General features: G+C 40.0%; 1 protein-coding gene, 1 non-coding gene and 1 pseudogene across 2 annotated transcripts; 1 reads left to right on the forward strand and 2 right to left on the reverse strand.

Annotated features, from left to right (window-relative positions):
* Positions 1-2,257: 2,257 nt before the first annotated feature.
* On the forward strand, positions 2,258-4,928 carry LOC121790857 (tubulin beta-1 chain-like). Its single transcript, XM_042188966.1, has 3 exons — positions 2,258-2,716; positions 3,370-3,639; positions 4,056-4,928. Exons 1-3 carry the CDS (start codon positions 2,323-2,325, stop codon positions 4,739-4,741), a joined length of 1,350 nt encoding a protein of 449 aa, XP_042044900.1. The 5' UTR covers positions 2,258-2,322; the 3' UTR covers positions 4,742-4,928.
* A 1,105-nt stretch (positions 4,929-6,033) lies between these two features.
* On the reverse strand, positions 6,034-6,105 carry TRNAC-GCA. The gene has a single exon. It is a non-coding gene; the product is annotated as a tRNA-Cys (tRNA).
* Positions 6,106-6,487: 382 nt separating this feature from the next.
* Positions 6,488-22,984, reverse strand: LOC121790858 (annotated as a pseudogene).
* Between the last annotated feature and the right edge of the window lie 372 nt (positions 22,985-23,356).

The following is a 23,356-nucleotide window of genomic DNA, read 5'->3' on the forward strand; positions in this document are numbered from 1 at the left end:
TAATAATTATCAAAAAATTATTGATATTTAAAAATCTAAATTTAAAATTTAATTTTATAAAATTAAATCTAATATTGAAATAAGAAACAAAGTGGAGGATGATAAAAGGGAAGAAAAATGATAATTTTGAAATAATAGGAGTATCAGATTTAGTACATCACCGAAATAATATCAGATTTTAAAAGTTAAAAGTGTAAAAATACTAAATTGTCCAGCATCACAAACGGACATTTCGGTTCAAAAAAAGCCAAAAAGACAATTTTTGAGATAAACACTTAATTCAGGATTGTCGAGTAACATTTTTTAAATTCAAGTACTATGAACTAGATAAATTCATAATCCAGAGACCATTTTTATAGTTCACAATTAATAAACAGAAGAGGGAACATCTTTTTTTGTCCACGAACTTTGCCAAAGTATCATTTTAGGTCCGTGAACTTTGAAAATATCATTTGAGGTCCACCAATTATAGATTAATATCATTTGAAGTACTTTTTACTATTTCCAAGTTTTTTAGATGAAAATACCCTCAATACCTTAAAGTGTATATATTTTTAATAAATTTATCATATACTCATATTTTTTTATAAATATCTTTACAATATATTTTTGACAAATTTTCTAAATATAATTTGACCTTAAATATTATCACTTAATTTTGTGACATGCAAGTAAAATTGCTTCTTCAATTTTTTATATTAATTTTTTAAAAATTGAATAAAGAACTTTTCTTTAATAATAAAAAATTGAATAAAGATCTTTTCTTGCATGTCACAAAATTAAATGATAATATTGAAGGTCAAATTATATTTAGAAAATTTCTCAAAAATATATTGTAAAGATATTTATAAAAAAAATATGAGTATATGATAAATTTATTAAAAATATACACCCTTTAAGGTATTGATGGTGTTTTCGTCTAAAAAACTTGAAAATAGTAAAAGTAGTTCAAATGATATTAACTCATAGTTGGTGGACCTTAAATAATATTTTCAAAGTTCACGGACCTAAAATGATACTTTGGTAAAATTCGTGGACAAAAAAAGATGTTTCCTCTAAGGCCATCCGCAATGGCGCCTAGCGCACCGCCTAGCCGAGCGCCGGCGCTAGGCGGTCCATTGCAACCGCCCAGCGGATTTCGGAATTAAAAACCGCCGAGCGCTCGGCGGTTTCGCGGCGCTAGGCAGTCACTGGGCGATCCGCTCGGCGCTATTGCAGTGCTCCGGATCGCCGAGCGCATCGCCCAACGGATTTTTTAATTTTTTTATTGTTTTTTTTATGAAACTCATTCTTGGTTGTTTCTCTTTTATAGAGACATCCGTGAATGTTTTATGTTCCACTTTCGATGTGGGACAAACTCATTCTTGGTTGTTTCTCTTTTATAGAAACATCCTTGAATGTTTTATGTTCCACTTTCGATGTGGGACAAACTTATGCTTGGTTGTTTCTCTTTTATAGAGACATCCTTGAATGTTTTATGTTCCACTTTCGATGTGGGACAAACTCATTCTTGGTTGTTTCTCTTTTATAGAGACATCCTTGAATGTTTTATGTTCCACTTTCGATGTGGGACAAACTCATTCTTGGTTGTTTCTCTTTTATAGAGACATCCTTGAATGTTTTATGTTCCACTTTCGATGTGGGACAAACTCATTCTTGGTTGTTTATCTTTTATAGAGACATCCTTGAATGTTTTATATTCCACTTTCGATGTGGGACAAACTCATTAATGAGGATGTTGTAATGTTATTTTAATTTTAATGAATTGTATTTTTTTAATGAAGTGTATTTTTTTTAATTAATGTACTTTTTAAAATTTTAATATTATTATTGAATTTTCCCGTATCTGTGTGGTAAATTTAATTCCGTATTTTGTGTGATTGTTAATTATTTGTTTTATATATTTTTGAGTGATATGGCTAGGCTATGGCTAAGCTATTTGCTTGTTTTGATGATGTGACAGGAGGATTTTTAGTATTGATGATATGATAGGAGGAGTTTGTGGCTAGGCTATGGCTGAGCTATTGAATTGCCTAATCAGAAAATATATAATCTCACATACCCGTAGTACACTTTAGTCTTTACACAACATCCCACGTGACTGCAACATTTGAGTATTTGACCATGTGACCCAGCGCGTATATTCCACTCTAGCTTCATCGCGTGCATACCCAATCTTATCTCGATTGTGGAAAGAAATTCAAAATTCAAATTCCCACTGAAAATTGCCAGTTATTTGAACCCCATTCCCACCAACCCTACTTTTGTCTCTCTCTGTACACACTGAAACTCTCTCTCTCTCTGCAAACAAGCAACTGCAAAATGCGTGAGATCTTGCACATCCAGGGTGGCCAGTGTGGTAACCAAATCGGTGCCAAATTTTGGGAGGTAGTGTGCGCTGAGCACGGGATCGACACCACCGGACGCTACAATGGCGACAACGATCTCCAATTGGAGCGCGTGAATGTCTACTACAATGAAGCCAGCTGCGGGAGGTTTGTTCCCCGTGCCGTGCTCATGGATTTGGAGCCCGGCACTATGGACAGTGTTAGATCTGGTACGTACGGGCAGATTTTCAGGCCTGATAACTTTGTTTTCGGCCAATCCGGCGCCGGAAATAACTGGGCAAAGGGTCACTATACGGAGGGTGCGGAATTAATCGATTCCGTGCTTGATGTTGTGCGGAAGGAAGCCGAGAACTGTGATTGCTTGCAGGGTGAGTTATGATTTAGTTTTGTTTCAACTTTTACCTTATTTTTTCATTTCTCTCTCTTTTTATGGAAACTGCTTTAGTTTGATGTGGTTTTTTAGGTAGATCTGTGGATTTAAATTCGATTTGTTAAGATATTCCGTTCGTTCTTTATGTGGTACTGTTCGGATTTATTGTGAAGTCATAAAGTGAATATGCGGATATGAACTTATCTGAGAAGCTTGAGTTACTCCGTCCGTTTCAGTCCTTTAATGATTTTGATTGAGTTTTAGCTAACTTCTAAGAGTAAGTGTTGGCTCTTTTCTTTATGAGTTGAATCTATTGATTGTAATTATTTTGTTACTTGTACTGTTCTAGTAGTTTAGGTGTACATCTAAGAAATAGTCCTACTAAATCTATAAGCTATGCATTTAAATGTTAGGATGGTAGACAATACCATTTTGACCGGTTTAAAGACCTTATCATTTGCATATCCTTTTGCTTTGAGATCTCATTTTGTTATTTTCTACGGAGTGATCTGCATTCTCATCAGTTTGGCAACATCTTGAATACAAGGCAAGCAATTTCAAATTGTTTTTAATTTTGACGAAGAGAATGCAGTATATGTGAGTTCTATACAATTTCATTTGACTAAACCATTTTATTTGTCATCTTCTCAGGATTTCAGGTGTGTCATTCATTGGGAGGTGGAACAGGTTCTGGAATGGGGACTCTTCTCATTTCAAAAATCAGGGAAGAGTACCCAGACCGCATGATGCTCACCTTCTCTGTCTTCCCATCACCTAAGGTGTCAGACACCGTTGTTGAGCCTTATAATGCCACTCTGTCCGTCCACCAGCTTGTCGAGAATGCTGATGAGTGCATGGTGTTGGACAATGAAGCTCTGTATGACATTTGCTTCAGAACCCTCAAACTTACCACTCCCAGCTGTAAGTTGCGCTTATTTAATGGTTCAATGATTTCTATCTTGTTATGCTGGAATATAGTTTTCTGCATGATTATGCCATCTTACTTTTTGTGCATCTTTGACTAGGCAAGTTGTGTGTATTTTTAAGGAAACTAAAGTTTGCATTGTTGCTAGTTATCCAACAGACAGATATACTTATGTTAAACTTTGACTCTCCTTTTTTATTCCCTACAATTTATATAACTTCACTGTCATATTCCATCACATGGTCTCAGAGTAGCTTATATGTGCTGGCCAAGGATTTTATGGTGCATAACATTCTTAATTCTGTCTCCTAAGTTGGCACATGCATTCAGATTCTTTGCATCTTGAGTTCATGTGCGCTTGTGGAATTTTTTATTTCAGCATGACCTATCTTATTAAATTCTTGTTTACCAGTTGGAGATCTTAACCATCTGATTTCTGCGACCATGAGTGGTGTGACTTGCTGCCTGCGGTTCCCTGGTCAACTCAACTCAGATCTCCGGAAACTTGCTGTCAACTTAATTCCTTTCCCCAGGCTGCACTTTTTCATGGTTGGATTTGCTCCACTCACTTCTCGTGGGTCACAGCAGTACAGAGCCCTCACTGTTCCCGAACTTACCCAGCAGATGTGGGATTCAAAGAACATGATGTGTGCTGCTGACCCTCGCCATGGTCGTTATTTGACAGCTTCAGCCATGTTCCGTGGGAAGATGAGCACGAAGGAGGTGGATGAGCAGATGATCAATGTCCAGAACAAGAATTCATCTTACTTTGTTGAATGGATCCCCAATAATGTCAAGTCGACTGTTTGTGATATTCCTCCAACTGGCCTGAAAATGGCGTCAACCTTCATTGGTAACTCCACGTCAATTCAGGAGATGTTCCGGAGGGTCAGTGAGCAGTTCACGGCCATGTTCCGGAGGAAGGCTTTCTTGCATTGGTACACTGGAGAAGGAATGGATGAGATGGAATTCACAGAGGCTGAGAGCAACATGAATGATTTAGTTTCTGAGTATCAGCAATATCAAGATGCAACGGCAGATGAGGAAGAGGAAGGCTATGGTTATGAAGATGAGGATGAGTATCAGGAGGAATCTTAGATTTTGGTCTTGTTATTGTTTGTGTATTTTAAGGGATGATTTACTTGCTTTCTGGGATTAGGTTACTATCACTCTCGCCTTCTTGCGAGACTTCTAATGTGCTTTTCTTTTCGTTAACTAATGCTATCTTGAATATGAATTGAGTTTGTTAGCCAGCAAAGATAAATCATGAATGCTTTCTCTTTTACTTGATGCCTGAGCTATTAACTTTTTAAAATCTTCCTCTGCATCTCATAACTCTTCTTGTAGTTTAGAAATCGTTATAACCAGTAGCTTGTGAGTTGTTCGTGAAATAGACAAAGGAACTGGAGTATTAAACAAGGACTCTCCAATAATATACTAAAACGGAAAAACCTAAAATGGAGCAGGCAATTTAGCTTTAATGGTACTCCAAAACAATTTTATTTTTTATTTTTGAGTAAATAAATCCCTATCTTTATATTTTCACTTAAACAAAATCAGAAACTTTTTTCAAAATTTATGAGTATAAAAGACAAACATAGAATATTTTTTTAGGTTTGAGTTTTGTGTAAATGGTTGGAATAAAATTACTATGTGATGTGACATTTAAGCGTAAAATGAGTTTGAGTTTAATGTGAATAGTTGGAGATGATCTAAGCCACAAGAAAATTCAATGTGTAACGGAAACAATATGCGATGTGGTAGATGGAAAATGTTCAGCAACTTTAAGCAACGTGAACCTAAATCTGAAATTTGAAGGGAAAAAAAATCAGATTTGATCCAAAAATTCTAACCAAATTTAATATTTTGAATTAATTTGATTCCACTATTTCAGCTTATATACATTATGCACCGTCTTTGCTTTGCATATTGCGAAGCTATTATGTGAATGAAATTACAACTTAATTAACATGTTTATGAGAAATAAATGCTAATACGAAACGTATGGCCTATTATTTAGCAAATATGCGTTGGTTTGTCACGTTTGTGTCAATATAGTCTCCAGACTCTCCGCTAAACTAGTATTACTACTTTGGAGGATTAAACTCCACATTAATTATGGGTTGAAGCAATTAATATATGCATTATTAAAATACGTACATACTTAGTGGCCCAAACAACCCTGTCCATTTTATAATTTTCCTTTAAAGAATGTATTCACTTTTGAATGAGAGGTTTTACATCAACCGAATTCATTGGACTTGTTTGCCTGTAACTACATTAATCAAAGACCCTACAAGCCTAGAACTTTTTCTGTAGCCATTTAAACCCTGGATTAACAAATGAATTTCATTGAGCAATGATATATGAAAACAAAAATCAACAAACAAAGGGCCCAATCGGATTCGAACCGGTGACCTATTGATCTGCAGTCAATTGCTCTACCACTGAGCTATGGACCCTTTCTTGTTCAACGATATTAGTAGAACATATTAAAAACGAAACGTACATGATTTGTTTGTACTATATCTATATTCATAGAAGTATGATTATTCTAGTCTTTATTGTAAAGGAGAAATGTCTAAAGTATTTTCTGACTTTCAATAACAATTTTTTTTATCTTTTCGGGTGACATATTAAGCGTTTTCTTCAAAAAAAATTTTGTTGACATATATTTAAAGAAAAATAATTTATCCAGGTATGGACAACCATACCAAATTAATACTAGCATGACATTTACAACTTCTCTACATAATTGAATTCAGAAAGCCAATATAAGGAATTCAGGATATGACTACAAGTAAGCATAACAACTAGTAATTCATTATAAGAAAAGGTGTCATTTTGGTAGGGCTTAAATGGAGCCACCACCAACTATAATCGAAGTTTACCTTCCTCAAATTAGCAAATAATTATTGATATAAATTTCTCCCTCCAATGTGGAGGGGGCTAAGTGAAGTCTAAATCTCATCATTTACAAAGAAGAGGTCACACCACAATTAATCTGTAGTATAACTATATGCTACATGGCCTAAATTTGAATGTGTCCAAGCTGCTTCCTTGAAGAATGGAAATCCTGTGTTTAAAGAATACCCTTCTATATATGCTGCTTCTTTGTATAAAAGAATTCCTGTAAAACAAACTGCAGATTAATACCAGCAGCTTGTTTCAGTTAAATAGGAGTATATTCATTCCACCAGCTACAGACATGCATACCAGAATCTACATATCAGCTCAACTGATTATGGCAGCTACTATCACAAGGATATGCACAGTCTATCTCCTTGCTTATCCTTCTGCTGAAGTACCAATCACCAACGGCTTGTGCGATGGTCTGTTCATTCCACATCGGATCAGTTGAATTTTGTGTTTTGGACTAGTAGTAGTAAGAAAGGAGAAATGTGGCAAACCTTATTGAGTACTCTTGGAGAGTCGAGTGCGAACCAAGTGTCCTGTGATTCACTCTGGCAATGAGAAAAGCAAGAGTTTATAAACATCCCTCCACTTGTTGAGTTCATGTAAACGGCCGCAGCGTTTCAAGCATGTATCTCCTGAATCCTGGGAGAATGTATAAATGGATAGTGATGTTATGCTTTAATCCATTAGATTAGATTAGTTTCTTTCCTTTATTTGGTGAAAAGAAGAACATTAGTATAAAGGGAGATGAACCTTGCAAAGTAGCAATCTGGACTGCGTTACAATCTTTCGGGCTAAGCTTGCAATGGTACCAGTGGCCATGGGGATCAGCAGCCGGAGGCACCAAAATGTGATGAAACTGTCAAACATAGATGTAGAGTTTAATTGTTGTATAACAAGAGCCACAAGGATCATATGTAAACAGGATATCTTCTTACTTGATACACATCATAAGCCGTGTTCAAGATGAAATAGGGCGTCTTGATGTATGGCAAAACGTATTGTGGGAAGAAGCACTAAGCGGAAATACAGAGAGATAAGTAGGTTAATAGTCCTCTAATGAATCATATAGTTAGCTTGTGAAATATGAAACATAGGAAGAGTAACATACTAGTTCGGGATAACCAGAACTCGTGCAGTTCTTATTCAGGTTCTTTTCCACGCCCTGCCAAGTTCAAATCAGTACAAAGTCACAAAACATGATTCCCTTAACTTGCTACGCACCTGCAGATAAACGAGGCTTTTGTAGAAATATCGCATGCTGTGGTTCATAGCAATGTCTCGTCTGCAAGGATTAACGCAGTACCTTAGATTCTAACGAATGCAGAAAATTCAGTCTAATAAATATTGTATCCACACTAACAGCTTACGCATCAAGAAAAAAGCCAGCATCGCTCAGACATTTGACACTTGCATTTGCTGGCAAATAGCTAGTGAAGTCGTCACAATGCACGAAGGTGGCCAAACCCCCGGCAGAGCAACCAGATAGCAAAGCCTGCCATGATAGAAAGAATGGAACTTCCACTAACTGAATCAAATCCTTTTGTGCAAAATTTATGCATACAGGCTTAAACTACCTTTCTTGCTTGGCCTAAGCCTTTGGGGAGAAGATCATGAATGATTGCTTTCCATATTCTCTGGCCTCTGAAATAAAGCAATGATGTCTGTGGTTCATTCAAAATGGCGAAAAACTCAGATTATACAATGCTCGGTAAATTTATAAAATATGTTCCTTATTAAAAGAAAATACGGATTGTGATTGCTTACTCCATTATCAAATACAGCATCCCCAGCAAAGGAGGCACCATCGCAGTATCTTAGCTTTACACGGTTCCAGTTGTAAAAATCTGTGATTGAATTTGCTAGTTAGTTTTTACCATGCTAGATTGGACAAGTGGTCATTAAACACTCTTTGATGCTAACACAAAGATTTGCTCTTCTCATCCTTTTACAAGAATTAGCTAAACAAGATTTGCTTTTTAACTAAAAAACTACATTTCAGAACTATAATGTAGCATTTCAAACCTTAATTTTTTTTGTTAGTACTTGGTTTCTCCCTTTCTACTCCTTTTCCTGTTTTTGGCTTTACATGAGTAACAATTAATACCATGTGTGTATGAATCATGATTGGCATGACACTTACACGTACAAGTCAACACAACCGTGGCCTCTCATTTTTTTGTTTCTCTCTGGACTTGGACCAATAAAAATAAACAGATGAAACTTTAATTATTGTGCTGAGAAGGAAAATGACCCTTGATGGTTATTGTTTTTCTTTGGGTATAAGTTATTTTTATGGCAACCTAGATCTACTACATGTGCAAGTGTCATGGCTACTAATTTTCTCTATCTGGAACGCCCCAATTGTTTTATTGTTTGAACAGCTATAAATTATAAATCCGGTTTTATTGTTATATTTTTCCAAATACTCATATTTCCTTCAAGATATAGAGGAAAGTGTGGAAACAAAGAATTGAGAAAGAAAAAAAAAGGCAAGATATACCAGGGTTAAAGGAGGCGTTGTTGCTCAAAATGCCGGAAAACACCTCAACCTTAGACATGTGAAGAGTGGATCCATGACGAGTAGAGGCTCTGTCGAGGCAGGATTTGACGTCGTTGCACCACCCACCACCCTGTATTATCACATGCATTATTGTCCTCTTCAATCTTTAATTTCGACAACTAATTTCTTAATACTACTACTATAACAACTCACACGGATCTATCTATTTATTAATTACTCCATCTTGTTAAAATAAAACGATAATAATCACCAATTTAATACTAGTATGATAAGATTGAAAATGAAATCGGGTTGCAATTATAGTTAGACCTAGCTATAGCTTAGATTTACCCGCTAATAATTTAATCTTTGAACAATCTTGTCTTCAAGTATATATGTTGGTCAAGCATTTTAATCTACTTTTTCAATAGCGACACAGGCAATGCATGTGGTCGAAATTAATAACCTATAGTCCTCATTTGTTGTAGGAGTACCATTTATATACAGTACATACAATCCTAACAATATTATACTAGTCTAGTGGTTATTAGAAGATTAATCACAAATAATTAATAGCACTATTATTAAATTAAGATGTAGATTAAGTTATTATCCAAATTGCAAAATAATCAAGTATCCTCACCATTTTTTAGCAAAAACAATAAATTTAAAATATTAATTATAACCGGTCCTCATTTGGTAGAGTATCAATGCTAAGAGCATCCACAATAGTTGACGAGCCGGCGGATGAGCGACCGGCGAGCCGCTCGTCCGTCGCGCTCATCCACTATTGAGACCGGCGTCCTGCTCACAAACGGACGACCCCTCGTCCGTCGGTTTTTGCGCTCGTCCGTCACGGTGTCCATCGTCTCGTCCGCTATTGTGGGCGCCCGACGGACGACAACACAGACGAGAGCAATTTTTTATTTTTTTTAAAAAACTCTATATATACGACTCATTTCGGTTCATTTGCATTTGCACCACTTGTATTAACGAATTTATATCTCTCTACTCTTATTCTATTCAAGATAAATGGAGCACCACGACAGCGACTCCCCAGCCACTAGCGAAACACAAACACCCTCGTTCCCAGTTGGAAGTGGAACGGGCGTCCAGATGTCTGGGATGATGCCGTCACAGTACTATAACATGTACGCTTGGCCCCAGATGGCAGGGATGATGCCCCAAATGGCGGGCATGAGTGCCGGCACGACCCAGATGAGCGGGATGATGCCCCATATGATGACCCAGATGAGCGGGATGATGCAAGGGCAGCTGGCCACTGCTGGGTCGCCCGGGGACAATGTCTATCGCCCCAGTTTTGATTTTTTGCAGGGGCATCCTAGACATGTACTCCACTGGAGTCTCAGTACACTTCTGCTGAGACTTTCTCACTGGAGGAGTTGGGTATATCTCCGATTAGGTGCCTCCCACTGAGAGTCCACCGGCTGCAGGCCGTCGGGGTGGTTCGAAGAAAGGCAAGGGTAGAGGCAGGGGCCGCGGCAAGGGCAAGGGGGTGGCGGGTGAGTCCTCGCAGTCGAGGGCTGGGGCGGAGGAGGCGGGGGCTGAGGCGGATGACGACTACGAGGAGACAAGACGGACCGTGTGGAGTGAGGAGGAGTGTGTGGCTTTGTCAAAAGCCTGGATCAATGTTTGCGATGATCCCATTCGCTTGAGCAACCAGAGGATCGACAACATGTGGAAACGCATCTCCCAAGCCTACTGTTCGTTTAAACCGGCGGATGGAAACTAGTATATATAGTAGTTTGTGCTAGTTATATTTCTAATATCATGCTAAATTTTATGTAGACTAAGATAACTTCAATAATATAAATGTATAAATTGAGAATTGGAAAGATGGAAGACAAATTTATAATTTTATCCGACTATCTCGATTTAACTTCCAAAATTATTAGGTAATCCATCAAAATTGAAGATTAACATGTGCTATTTACTTACTAAGGTGAATATAATACGAGAGAAACTAACAGTACCGAAAGGATGTACAAGGTAAATCTTCAGTAAGGGAGGGGGCTAACCGGCTAATGCCACGAATAAAACACCATAGTCAGCAAGGAGAATCTGGTTCTTGCAATGAATACCTTGGATAATTAATGAAATGCGACATGCAATATTGTTTACCAAATCTTCAATTTAGTATGATTATATATATAAGATGATAAAAGTGGGTTCGAGAAATTAGGAGGACGTGTTATTTTTTGGAGAATGGCAATACACATGTACCAGAAAAGTGTGAAACATTTGGTCTTATAAATCATGCGCATCATTGGAAATGGAAAATGATTGAGATCGGAGAGAGAGAACAATAATATTTAATTAAATAAAAGAAGGGGCAAAAGGGACCATGTCTGACTGACATGGCAGAAGCATGAAATATTTTTCCCTTTCTGCCCCATAAAATTACCTCAAATTGCAAAAGCCAGTTGCGCGCCCCCGCCCCGAATCCCCTGTCAAAATGATACGCCGGCAAACTTCCGTCCAAGCAATCTACACATTTATTTTTTCAATTGTTGAAGTAATTGAAATGTGTTTGAAATGGTGAGATCGGAATCACGTTAATGGCGGAAAACTTACATGCGCCGATCGACGAAGCGTTCCTGACGAGAGTCATGTTCACGCGCCGCTGCTGCGAGATAATGCACCGCGGAGCGCACGTTAGCACCACTACCACCACCACCAGAATGCTAAACGACGCATTCGTGTTCATTTCTGTCGGATTTCTGAGTTGTTATAATCTCCCCAAATGCTTCATATATATAGACTCAGATTCTATGTGTGTGTGTGAATATATTGAGAAGTTGGTCCTACTTTACACGAAAAGGAGCACACAAAGCAACGCTAATGTCAATCTCCAAATACATAAGAGAGAGACAAAGTATATTTGGAAGCTACGAAAATTTACGGATTTTAGACTAAACAATATACTATGAAGGATGCAATTATCTGTATTTCAAAAAGTAACACACAGCAATAAGCAAGATAAGATCGGAATGAATTTGTTTGTCATATTTCATTTATATCTCGTGCTTTTACTATTATCTATAAGTATCACTATATTACTTACATTAAATATTATTGGTTGAGTAATAGTCATTACTCCCTCCTCTTTTAGACACAAAATTTTTAAAAATTATGTTGAATGAATTAAAAAAAAAGTAAAATAAAATAGAAAAGACAAAAATAGATAAATAAAAGAGAAGAGAGAAAGTAAAAATAATAGAAAAATAAAGTACTAAGAATTACTATTATAGTATGTTTTTGTTTTTTTGCAAATATCAAACCAAAGAAATGAAGATTATAAATTATTGTGGTGTTGAGGGGTGGGTTTACGAAATTAGTTAGAGGGGCAACAATAATGAGAATTCCATTATTGCTAAGTGATGTTGACTCCGTAACAGATTGATGGTCAAGTGATTAGGAATGAAATTTTTATTTAGCATTTTATGGTTGTTGCCCACTCTTTTATGCCCTAATAAGAAATTTACGGTTTGGCCTATTTTTATTTATTCTTGCGGAAATTTACGCAGAGAATTGAGGGGACTGACTGTATCACAGTTTCTGGAATTATGATATTTAATTTACACTGTATTTAGGCACTTTTTGCCGAATATTTTGTACTAGTACAAAGGTCCACTTGCGTGCAACCAATAAATGCACAAAATTCTTCATTCTAAACATTTCTATACGTCTCTCTTCTTTTAGTCACTAACCTAGTTAATGGTCAGGGCCCCAACTTACAACTAAGATGTCAAAATTTAGGAGTTATTTTGTCTAAAGGGCATGGAATTTTTAACCACAACAAAATTCAATCAAAATAGTCCTACACTACCATAACTTTGTTGATACAAGAAAAAAATAAAAGGAAAAAAGCTCACCCACTAATATTTACAACTTATGAGGAGGGATGATATATTGAGTGGGTTGGATTGTTATCCCGAGTCAATCGATTAACAATCCAACCTATTAAGGTAAAACTTAATTGCAGTTTGTAAATGAAATTCATAACTCGAACACTAATACAAACTCAACCCCCACACAATATGAAACTGTTATCAACGCGATATGATTTGTGTTGACGAAACAGACCAGACATAACATATAGCAATCATACGAACCCGCACTACAACCTACATTGACATATGGCAATTGAGAGAATAATATCTTAATTTTAACTCTAATAAAGAACTAGTACCAAAAAATAATTAAATAAAATACTGATATTAATTACTAACAAAAATTTACTAGAATCTGATCTGAACCCAATCCAAACTCAACTTGAAATTGTCATATTTTTACCAACAATTATCACTAAATCAATCTATAAGAACACGAATACAATAAGACTAACATTAACTCATTAATTTCATACATATTCTTTTTAATGTCATGTTGTAAGAGCATCCCCATCTGTGCTCTTGCCAACGAGCACAGATGTGGGCCCGGACCCACTTTTATTATTTTTTACTCCCTGCTCTTAGGCAAGAGCACAACACCCACATCCGTGCTCTTCAGCAAGGACAAGCTCAAGAGTCCCACCATTCTATTATTCAATTTAAATAAAAATATTTCCACAAAATTAAAATGCATTAAAAATACCTGGAATAATATTACAAATAACAAAAAAAATTAAAAATTACATATTTTTTACTCTCTGCTCTTAGGCAAGAACACAACACCCACATCCGTGCTCTTCAGCATGGACAAGCTCAAGAGTCCCACCATTCTATTATTCAATTTAAATAAAAACATTTCCACAAAATTAAAATGCATTAAAAATACCTGGAATAATATTACAAATAACAAAAAAATTAAAAATTACATAATTAAAATTCTAAAAATTAAAAATTACATAATTAAAATCCTAAAAATTAAAAATTACATAATTAAACACCTAAAAAATAAAAATTACATAATTAAACTCCAAAAAAATAAAAATTACATAATTAAAGGCTAAAATACCCTCGTGGAAGACTTTTCATCCGGCTCTAACCCCAATGTTCTTTGGAGACCCCGTATCATTGCCACGTGCGATCGAAGTTGCTCGGGGTCATATTTGACCTATCGGCCAAATTGAGTTGGGCCAAAACCCCCCATAACGAGTTGGTGGGGGGGTTGAGGTGGCACAAAGGGAGCGGGATCGGGATCGGGGGCGGATAGAGTCGCGGCGCGACGGCGGTTGGCCGTCAACTTCTTCCTTCCTTGCGGCCGGCGTTGGGAACTGGGTGGACACCTCATCAGAGCCGGCATCGGATAGAGATACCGACCTCGACCGTTTACCGGATGAGCTAGAAGAGGATGCTACACCCCCCCTATACTTCGGATGCCCACGCACCTCCTGCCAAACATTGAGGTACTTGAACGGTTTGTAGTGTTGGGATTGGTAGGTCGCCAACGCGACACTGATGATGTCGACCTCGCTTCGGCCGCTCCCCGCCGACCGCTCTTCCTGGAGGTAATACCCCTAGAACTTTTGGATTTCTTCGTTTGCTATGTATATGGCATTGCGCACCATACTCTCATTGAGCTTGATTGTTCCAGCCGGCCGGTTTTCATTGTACCGGCGACAGATGCGCCACCAAAAATGGTCCCCGGATTGGTTCGTACCAATCTCCGGATCTTCGGAGATAGACAAAAATGCTTTGAATAATTGCTCCATCTCCACCGGAGTGTACGAGGTGCGGATACCACGAGTAGGAAGAGTAGGAGTTTGAGTTCCACCGCTCCCTCCCGCTCTAGGTACGGGTGGTTCGGGTGCCCACCCGTATTGCCCATCAGGGGCATCTTGGTCGTCGACCGGGTAAGGCCGGTAGCCACCCGGGGCTTGCGAACTTTGGATTTGAGGAGGGGCCGAAAATTCCGTTTCCAGACTAGGAAATGGTTGTGAACCGAACCATTCGTGGTTCCAACCGTGGGAGCCGGAGGGGTGATCGCCGGAGCCGGTCATTTTTTTGTTAAGAGTGAAAGAAAGATTGAGAATTGTAAGAATGGAAATGAGAGAATTTAGATGAGAATTGTGTAGTGTTGTGTGAAATTTTTTGTGTGGAAGTGGGGGTATTTATAGATGAAAATGTGTATTTTTGGGGAAAAAATGAAAAATAAATTAAAAGTGGGGAGAAAACAGATATAATTTTTTAGGAAGTGGGAAAATATTTTATTTTTATTTTTAATCGAATTTTTAAATTAAAATCCGATTTTTTTTTAAAAAAATAAATTCCAATGAATTTGCCGTTGGCCAATCAGGAGTCGCCACGTCAGTTGCTCGTTGCCACGGACGTGCTCTTAGCTAAGAGCAGCGTTGCGCCAGAGGTAAGAGTGCAGCGGCGAGCAGCGTTCCACGCCGCTGGCACGTACGGACGCCGTCCTTCTACCGCTGCTGATGCCGTAAGCCCTGCTACTATTTACCAGCAATTGTGATTCCCACATAATAGTCAATTTCTAATAATTTTTCATGATGCATTATAGTTTTGTCCTCCTACATCACCACGTTATGTCTTGTGAGCGTCACATGCGGCCTAACTTCACCATATCCAAATAGAGTATTTAAATTTAAGATTTTTCTCAAATCTCCTGGCAATAAATAAGATCTGCCTAGCCAAAAATTGAAAACACAAGTTGTTAATCCTAGCTACAGATTGTCGAATGTTGGGAGAAGAAAAATCAAGACTTGGAAATCGAAAGAGAATTTTATTCACCAGAAACGGAAGATGAAAAATTACTGAATAAAGCAGAATAACAAACTATTAAAAGCTCAAAACTAACTAACGGCTATTTTCCATCTAACGGTCAGGATTAAACTTGACTAACTAAGTACATCCAACGGCTGTTGAAACGAGATGTTATAACAGCCGAACTCTTCTTCATGCTTTGATCGTTCTCTCCAGACCACGGAGCTGCCGAGCTACCGAACTTGGTGCCGAACTACCGAACTCTAACACCGAACTCGATTAAGCTCGTAACACCGAGCTCTGACACCGAACACCATCACCGAGCTCAAAAAACCGAACTCAACAGCCGAGCTCAAAACCGAAGCTATCACAATCTACCAACAAACTCCACCTGTGATAGCGGAGTCACCAACCAGAACTCCTCCTCTCCAGTCCCACCAGTTTCAAACATAGCAGAAACTTTTCCTTAGGTAATGGCTTAGTCAACATATCTGCCGGGTTTTCTGAAGTGTGAACTTTGAAGACTTTCACATTGCCTCTTTCAATCTCCTCCCTAATGAAGTGCAACCTCACGTCTATGTGCTTACTCCTCTCGTGATATACTTGATGCTTAGCCAAGCTCAATGCACTGTTGTTGTCACAACCAATGCTCACACTATTTTGCTTTACACCAAAATCCTCCAAAATCCCCTTTAGCCACTTGCTTTCTTTCACAGCAGATGTCATAGCCATGAACTCAGCCTCTGTGGTTGATAATGCAACCACTCCCTGCAAGCTGCTTTTCCAGCTGATGACGGATCCATACAAAGTAAATAGGAACCCAGACTGAGATCTCCTGGTGTCTAAGTTACCAGCAAAATCAGAGTCACACCAGCCAACCAAAGCATCCCCTTCATGGTCTTCTCCTCCCTTGAACAGAATACCAACATCCGATGCTCCTTTCAAGTATCTCATCAACCACTTCAGTGCAGCCCAATGCTCCTTACCATGGTTGGACATATATCTACTTGTTACTGAAATAGCTTGTGCCACATCCGGCCTTGTGCTAATCATAGCATACATGATGCTACCAATGATGCTAGCATAAGGGATCTGTCTCATCTCATCTTCCTCAGCCTTACATTTTGGTTTCTGGTCTGCAGACAATTTATATTGTTGGCTCATAGGAACTGAGACTTCCTTGATGTTACTCATCTGGAACCTCTTGAGTATTCTCTGCACATAATCAGTTTGAGACAACACAATCTCTCTCTTCTTTCTATCTCTGAAAATAGACATACCCAGAATTCGTTTTGCAGAGCCTAAATCCTTCATCTCAAAAGCATTACTGAGATCAGCCTTAACTTTCTGAATTTCTTTCAAACTTGCTCCAGCCAAGAGCATATCATCCACATATAAGAGTAAGTATGCCACAGCAGCTCCACCTACACTCTTAATGTAGACACACTCATCATAGCTTGATTTCAGAAAACCACTCTTAACCATGTGATCATCAAACTTCTTATGCCACTGCCTACTTGCTTGTTTCAGACCATATATGCTCCTTTTCAACAAGCACACCTTTCCCTCATCACCTGGCCTCTCAAAGCCTTTTGGTTGTGCCATATAGATGGTTTCTTTCAAGTCTCCATGCAAGAAGGCTGTCTTGACATCAAGTTGTTCAAGCTCCCAATCTCTTCTTGCAACAATAGCCAACAAGATTCTGATACTAGTGTGTTTCACAACAGGTGAAAACACTTCATCATAGTCAATACCATGTTCTTGTGTGAAACCCCTAGCAACCAACCTTGCTTTAAATCTGACACTTTTACCATCAGCTCCTTCCAGCTTCTGTTTGAAAATCCATTTGCAACTCACTACCCTTCTACCATTGGGCCTTTCCACCAGCACCCAAGTCCCATTTCTAAGCAGTGAATCAATCTCCTCAATCATGGCTTGCATCCATTTTTCTGCATCTTTACTGTCCATAGCCTCTTCATAAGTGCTTGGCTCTGAGAACTCTATTTCCTCAGCTACTAGTAATGCATAAAACAGGAATTCAGCATCAGAGTATCTCTCTGGTGGCTTTCTGATCCTTTTACCTCGATCTCTGACCAGCTTATAGCTTCCTGGCTCATTTGGTGTTGCTGCCGTCTGAGTTGGTTGTCCAAGATCAGAGGCATCAGGAAACTCAGATTCTCTTTCATCTTCATCCTGCTGCTCCTGTTGAACTCCCCCAATCTCCACCTCAAATCCAGAACTATCTACTGCAGTCTCTGAATTTTTCTTAAAAGGCATCTCACCTTCCCAGAAAGTTACATCCCTACTTATCACAACTCTTTCATTTTCTGGCTCCACACACCACAACCGATAGCCCTTCACACCCGATTGGTATCCAATCATAACACATTTTAGGGCCCTTGCTTCCAATTTACCTTGCTTCACATGAGCAAAGGCTTTACAACCGAAAGTCCTCAAGCCATCATAGCCACTATGCTTCCCATACCATCTGAAATCTGGTGTGTCCCCTCCAATGCTGGAAGAAGGACATTTATTGATCAGTTTAACAGCTGTGGATGCAGCCTCTGCCCAGAACCGCTTCTTCATCCCAGCAGCCAAGATCATGCATCTAACTCTCTCAAGGATAGTGCGGTTTACCCTCTCGGCCACTCCATTTTGTTGCGGATTTAATGGAACTGTTTTGTGTCTTTTGATGCCTTTTGATTTGCAAAACTCATCAAACTCTTTGGACAGAAACTCCAACCCGTTATCTGTCCTCAAGCATTTCAAACTCAGCCTTTTCTCTGCCTCAACCTCACTGCACCATGTTTTGAAACAGCTGAGAGCCTCTGACTTCTGCTTCAATATGTAAATCCAGACCTTTCTACTGAAATCATCTATGATGCTCATGTAGTATCTGCCACCTCCAATTGAATTCTCCTGTGCAGGCCCCCAAAGATCACTATGGGCATAATCTAGAGGCATTGTTGAAGAATGTGTGCTGTTGGGATATGGCAACTTCTTGGCTTTCCCTAACACACACTCCTCACATTGAGTTGTATCAGTCTGATCTGAGCATTGCAATACACCCTTCTTGACCAGTTCCTTTATACTACCAATTGCTGGGTGCCCCAATCTGGTATGCCACAGACTCAAAGAATCACCAACCACATTGTGTGCATGCCCTGAGTCTCTTCTCTGAACAGCAGCCATCATGTAATATAGACTGCCTTTTCTAGTTGCCTTCAAGATAGATCTCCCTGCCTTACTAACAACCATCTGCCCACCTTCAGAGACAAATCTGCATCCCTTTCTTTCAAGAGAGCCTAAGGATATTAGATTCCTTTTAACATCAGGAATATACCTAACATCACTCAGAGTCACCATACACCCATTCTCCATCTTCAACTTGATGGTACCTATGCCTTTTATCAAGCACACTTGGTTGTTGCCTAGAATGACAGTTCCTGTTGACTCTTTAATGTCTTCGAACCAGTCCAGATTCGGGCTCATGTGGAAGCTACACCCTGAATCCATTATCCAAGATTCCTTTCCCTTTTCCTCCATCACATTCAAAGCAACAGAAACTTCATCCTCTTCGCAATATTCTGCTGTGTTGACAGCTTTTCCTCCCTCAGCCGCTTGCTTTTTCTTCCACACGAAGCAGTCCTTTTTGAGGTGCCCTGGTTTCTTGCACCAGTGGCAGGACCGAGTTTCTTTCCCCTCCGAGCTTGAAGGCTTAAACTCATTATATTGGTTTTTCTTGAAACTCTTATTCTTGAATTTCTTGACATTGAGACTCTCAGCCTGTGTCTCCAATGCCTTCCCACCTGTCATTCGCAGCATCTCTTTCGCCATCAACGCAGCATGAACCTCGGCATATGTGATTGGCTTATCTCTGCCGTAGATTATTGCATCGCTTAGCTGATCATACGAACTTGGCAACGCATTCAAGACCAGTATAGCCTTGTCTTCATCCGTGATCTTCACATCCACGGACCCAAGATCATCAATGATCTTATTAAAATCTTCCAATTGTTCGACGATCGATTTTTCGGCTACAAAACTGTACGAATACAGTCTCTTCTTCATATAGAGCCTATTGGCCAGGGATTTTGCCAAATAGACCTCATCTAACTTCGCTAGCACCTCAACCGCCGTGGTCGCTTCTTGAACCTCCCTCAGAACTTTATCACTGAGACAAAGAATAACCGCACTGTGAGCTCGCTGTATCATTTCATCGAACTTCGCCTGTGCTTTCTCATCAAGAACTGGCGCATTCTCCTTATCTACCGGAGCCAAAACCGCCGCCAAACCACGATCGATCAGAATCGCTTTCATTTTCATCTTCCACAGACCGTAATCATTCTTGCCTGTGAATTTCTCAGCCTCAAGCCTTGTCGCCATCGAGATCGTTTGAATCATCCGCAAACCAACCTCCTTTCAACTCCTTCCCACAGACGGCGCCAATTGTTAATCCTAGCTACAGATTGTCGAATGTTGGGAGAAGAAAAATCAAGACTTGGAAATCGAAAGAGAATTTTATTCACCAGAAACGGAAGATGAAAAATTACTGAATAAAGCAGAATAACAAACTATTAAAAGCTCAAAACTAACTAACGGCTATTTTCCATCTAACGGTCAGGATTAAACTTGACTAACTAAGTACATCCAACGGCTGTTGAAACGAGATGTTATAACAGCCGAACTCTTCTTCATGCTTTGATCGTTCTCTCCAGACCACGGAGCTGCCGAGCTACCGAACTTGGTGCCGAACTACCGAACTCTAACACCGAACACGATTAAGCTCGTAACACCGAGCTCTGACACCGAACACCATCACCGAGCTCAAAAAAACCGAACTCAACAGCCGAGCTCAAAACCGAAGCTATCACAATCTACCAACACAAGTAATTACAATAAAGTAAATCGGAGCGCGGACATATATATGGCATGCATAGTGGTACAGAATGTGTACAAGTAAGTTAGAGCACCCGCAACGCGTGCCGAAACCGTTCCGCGTGCCGTTCCGCCGGAACGGTTTCGCCGCGGAACGCGTTGCGGCGCTGCATTCCGCTCCCGTCCCGTTCCCATTCCGTGCCGGGTGCCGACGGCACGTAACGCGGCACGGAACAAGCCGCCACGCGCCTGGGCGACGTGGCCGATCCCCGTGCGTGCGTGCTTCCCACTCGCCGGCCCGCGAGTGGGACACGTCAGCAATGACGCAATAATTATTTTTTTTTTATAAAAATCGAATTTTAAAAAAAAAAAAATTTTTTTAAACGGTAACATTACCGTTTTTTTAACTTTTTCTTAATTTTTTTAATTTTTATTTTTATTTTCTTATTCTATAAATACACCTAATTCATTCATTTTATACACAACTACACATCTATTCTTCCTACATCAACATCAATTTCTCTCCAATTTTCATATTCTATCTCTTCAAAAAATGTCCGGCGACGGCAATTACGGTGGTGGCGGCGCCGGAGGGTGGGATCTCAACGCGTTCGGCGATTGGGAGACCATGTACAACACACTTGGTGGTTCTGGGTCATCGACGCCGGGCACGCAGGGGTCGGCGACGCCGGGTGGGTACCAACCACCCACTTTCGATGTGGATGCCTACGCTCGAGGCTCCGGCTCGCGGCTTTCCCAGGGTTTGTCCCAGATTCGGGAGGATATCCCCGTTGAACCCACTCAGGGAGGAGGCCGAGGCGGTGGAAGCTACAGGGCTGCGTCTGAGGCACCCGAGGAGGATGAGGAGGAGGAGCCGGAGGATCTGGGCCGGCATCCCTACACCAACGAAGAAACAAAGGCGGTGTACACCGCCTGGCTCACCGTCTCATATGATCCCATCGTCGGCAACCAACAAGCCGCCAAGTGCTTCTGGGAAAAGGTCCGTGATGTCTACCACGAGACTAAGCCGAAAGGGGCCCGGAAGCGCAAATATACAATGCTTCGTGCTCACTTTGGCCGAGTCGATTTACGGGTCAAAAAATTATGCGGGATCTACTCCTCCGAAGCGGCGCACTACCAAAGCGGAGCTTCGGGCGCCGACATACTGAGGGCGGCTATGCGCGCCTTCCACCAGGACACCGGTGTACAGTTCAAATATGTTGATATTTGGCAGCTCGTCAAGGACGAGGAAAGGTGGGCCGGTGGTGTCCGCTCCAGCTCGGGATCAACCTCAAAGCGGACGAAGCACACGACGAGCGGCCAGTACTCGTCTGGTGACACCGATGCGCCCAGTGATCGTGGCACGCAGGAGGTTGGGGTTACGGCCGCCGAGTACGAGGGATCTAGCCGTGGGCGCCGTCGTCCGCAAGGGACGAAGGCGGCGAAAGCGGCTAGAGCGAGGAAGGGCCGAGGAGAATCAAGCCAGTCGGCCTCGGGATCGGGCTCACAAGGAGGCTCGAACACACTTATGGTGGCGTACATAACCGCCACAATGGCGGACACTTCCCGCTTCTCGTACGCCCAATTCACGGCCTGGTGGAACGGAATTGTGCATATGGCAGGACTACTTGGTCTTCCCCCTCCCCTAAACCTCGACCGCCTCCGGAGGATGATTCGCCGGCGGAGTAGTTTTTTTATTTTCCCACGTTTAATTGTGTGTTTTTTATTGTGTGTTTTTATTTTTTTAGGATTTGAATTGTGTGTTTTTTTTAATTTTTTTAAGTTTAAGTTGTAATTTTTTTTAATATTGTGTGTTTTTTAATAAAGTATGTTTGTTTTTTAATAAAGTATGTTTGTAGTGTGTTTATTTAATTTAATTTAGTTGGAAATAAAAATAAAAATTGAAATAGAATGAATAGTAATTTAAGGAACGGTTAAGGAACGGTTAAGGAACGGAGGGTTGCAGGTTCCGTTCCTTAGTTAAGGAATGGAGTAAAAAAGTACAGTGGGGCCCTCAAATAGTGGTTTAAGGAACGGTATAGGAACGGTATAGGAACAGCGTTGTGGATGGCCTTACATTTATGCTGATTTGTGATCTAAAGGGCATAAAAGTGTGAATAGAATTAGAAATGATCGCGGATTTTATTTTATAATGCGCTGGCTTTTACCACCACCACCCTACAGCCTACCGACCCCACATTTAGACATAGGAGCTATTGATTTTTGTGGCTACCAAAACAAAATGTAGGAAAATAGTCAGAAGATACCAACCTTCTTGCTTGAGTCTCCAACTTTCTGCAGACTCCACCAGCAAATTCCACGTGGATATCAGAAGTTGCGTCTCAGATAGAGCGCAAAATGCAAATCACAGTTCCTCATTCTGGATCAGTGATTATTAGAGTGGAACCAAACTATCTCTAGTACTTGCGAACTCCATTAATGCATCTGAGATGCTACTTAGCTCAACCTTCTTAAACAGGATGTTGCTCACCAAATCATGTATTACAAGTTAAACCTCAATTGACCTCAAAAGAAATCAATAATGGTAAGAAGCCAGAGTTTACTGCTTACGCACCATACTAATGAGATTACCTTCAGTGGAGACACATGGCAAAGAATCTTTTTGATTGAACCGCCGTCTGAACAGCTCAAAGTCCATGTAGATCAACGAGAGAAAGGGGTGCAATGTCAGCAAGAGAGTAGGTGCTGAAATCAGAATGGGATACTAAG

This window comes from Salvia splendens, unplaced genomic scaffold, assembly GCF_004379255.2.
Source record: "Salvia splendens isolate huo1 unplaced genomic scaffold, SspV2 ctg640, whole genome shotgun sequence".
NCBI classification, from domain to species: Eukaryota; Viridiplantae; Streptophyta; class Magnoliopsida; order Lamiales; family Lamiaceae; genus Salvia; species Salvia splendens.

Bases quoted from the DNA above. Each gene is read 5' to 3' on its own strand.
- LOC121790857 (XM_042188966.1), top strand. From the start codon at position 2,323: ATGCGTGAGATCTTGCACATCCAGGGTGGCCAGTGTGGTAACCAAATC. The intron at 2,717-3,369 runs GTGAGTTATGAT...TCATCTTCTCAG, and splicing joins GAACTGTGATTGCTTGCAGG to GATTTCAGGTGTGTCATTCA. The intron at 3,640-4,055 runs GTAAGTTGCGCT...CTTGTTTACCAG, and splicing joins CAAACTTACCACTCCCAGCT to TTGGAGATCTTAACCATCTG.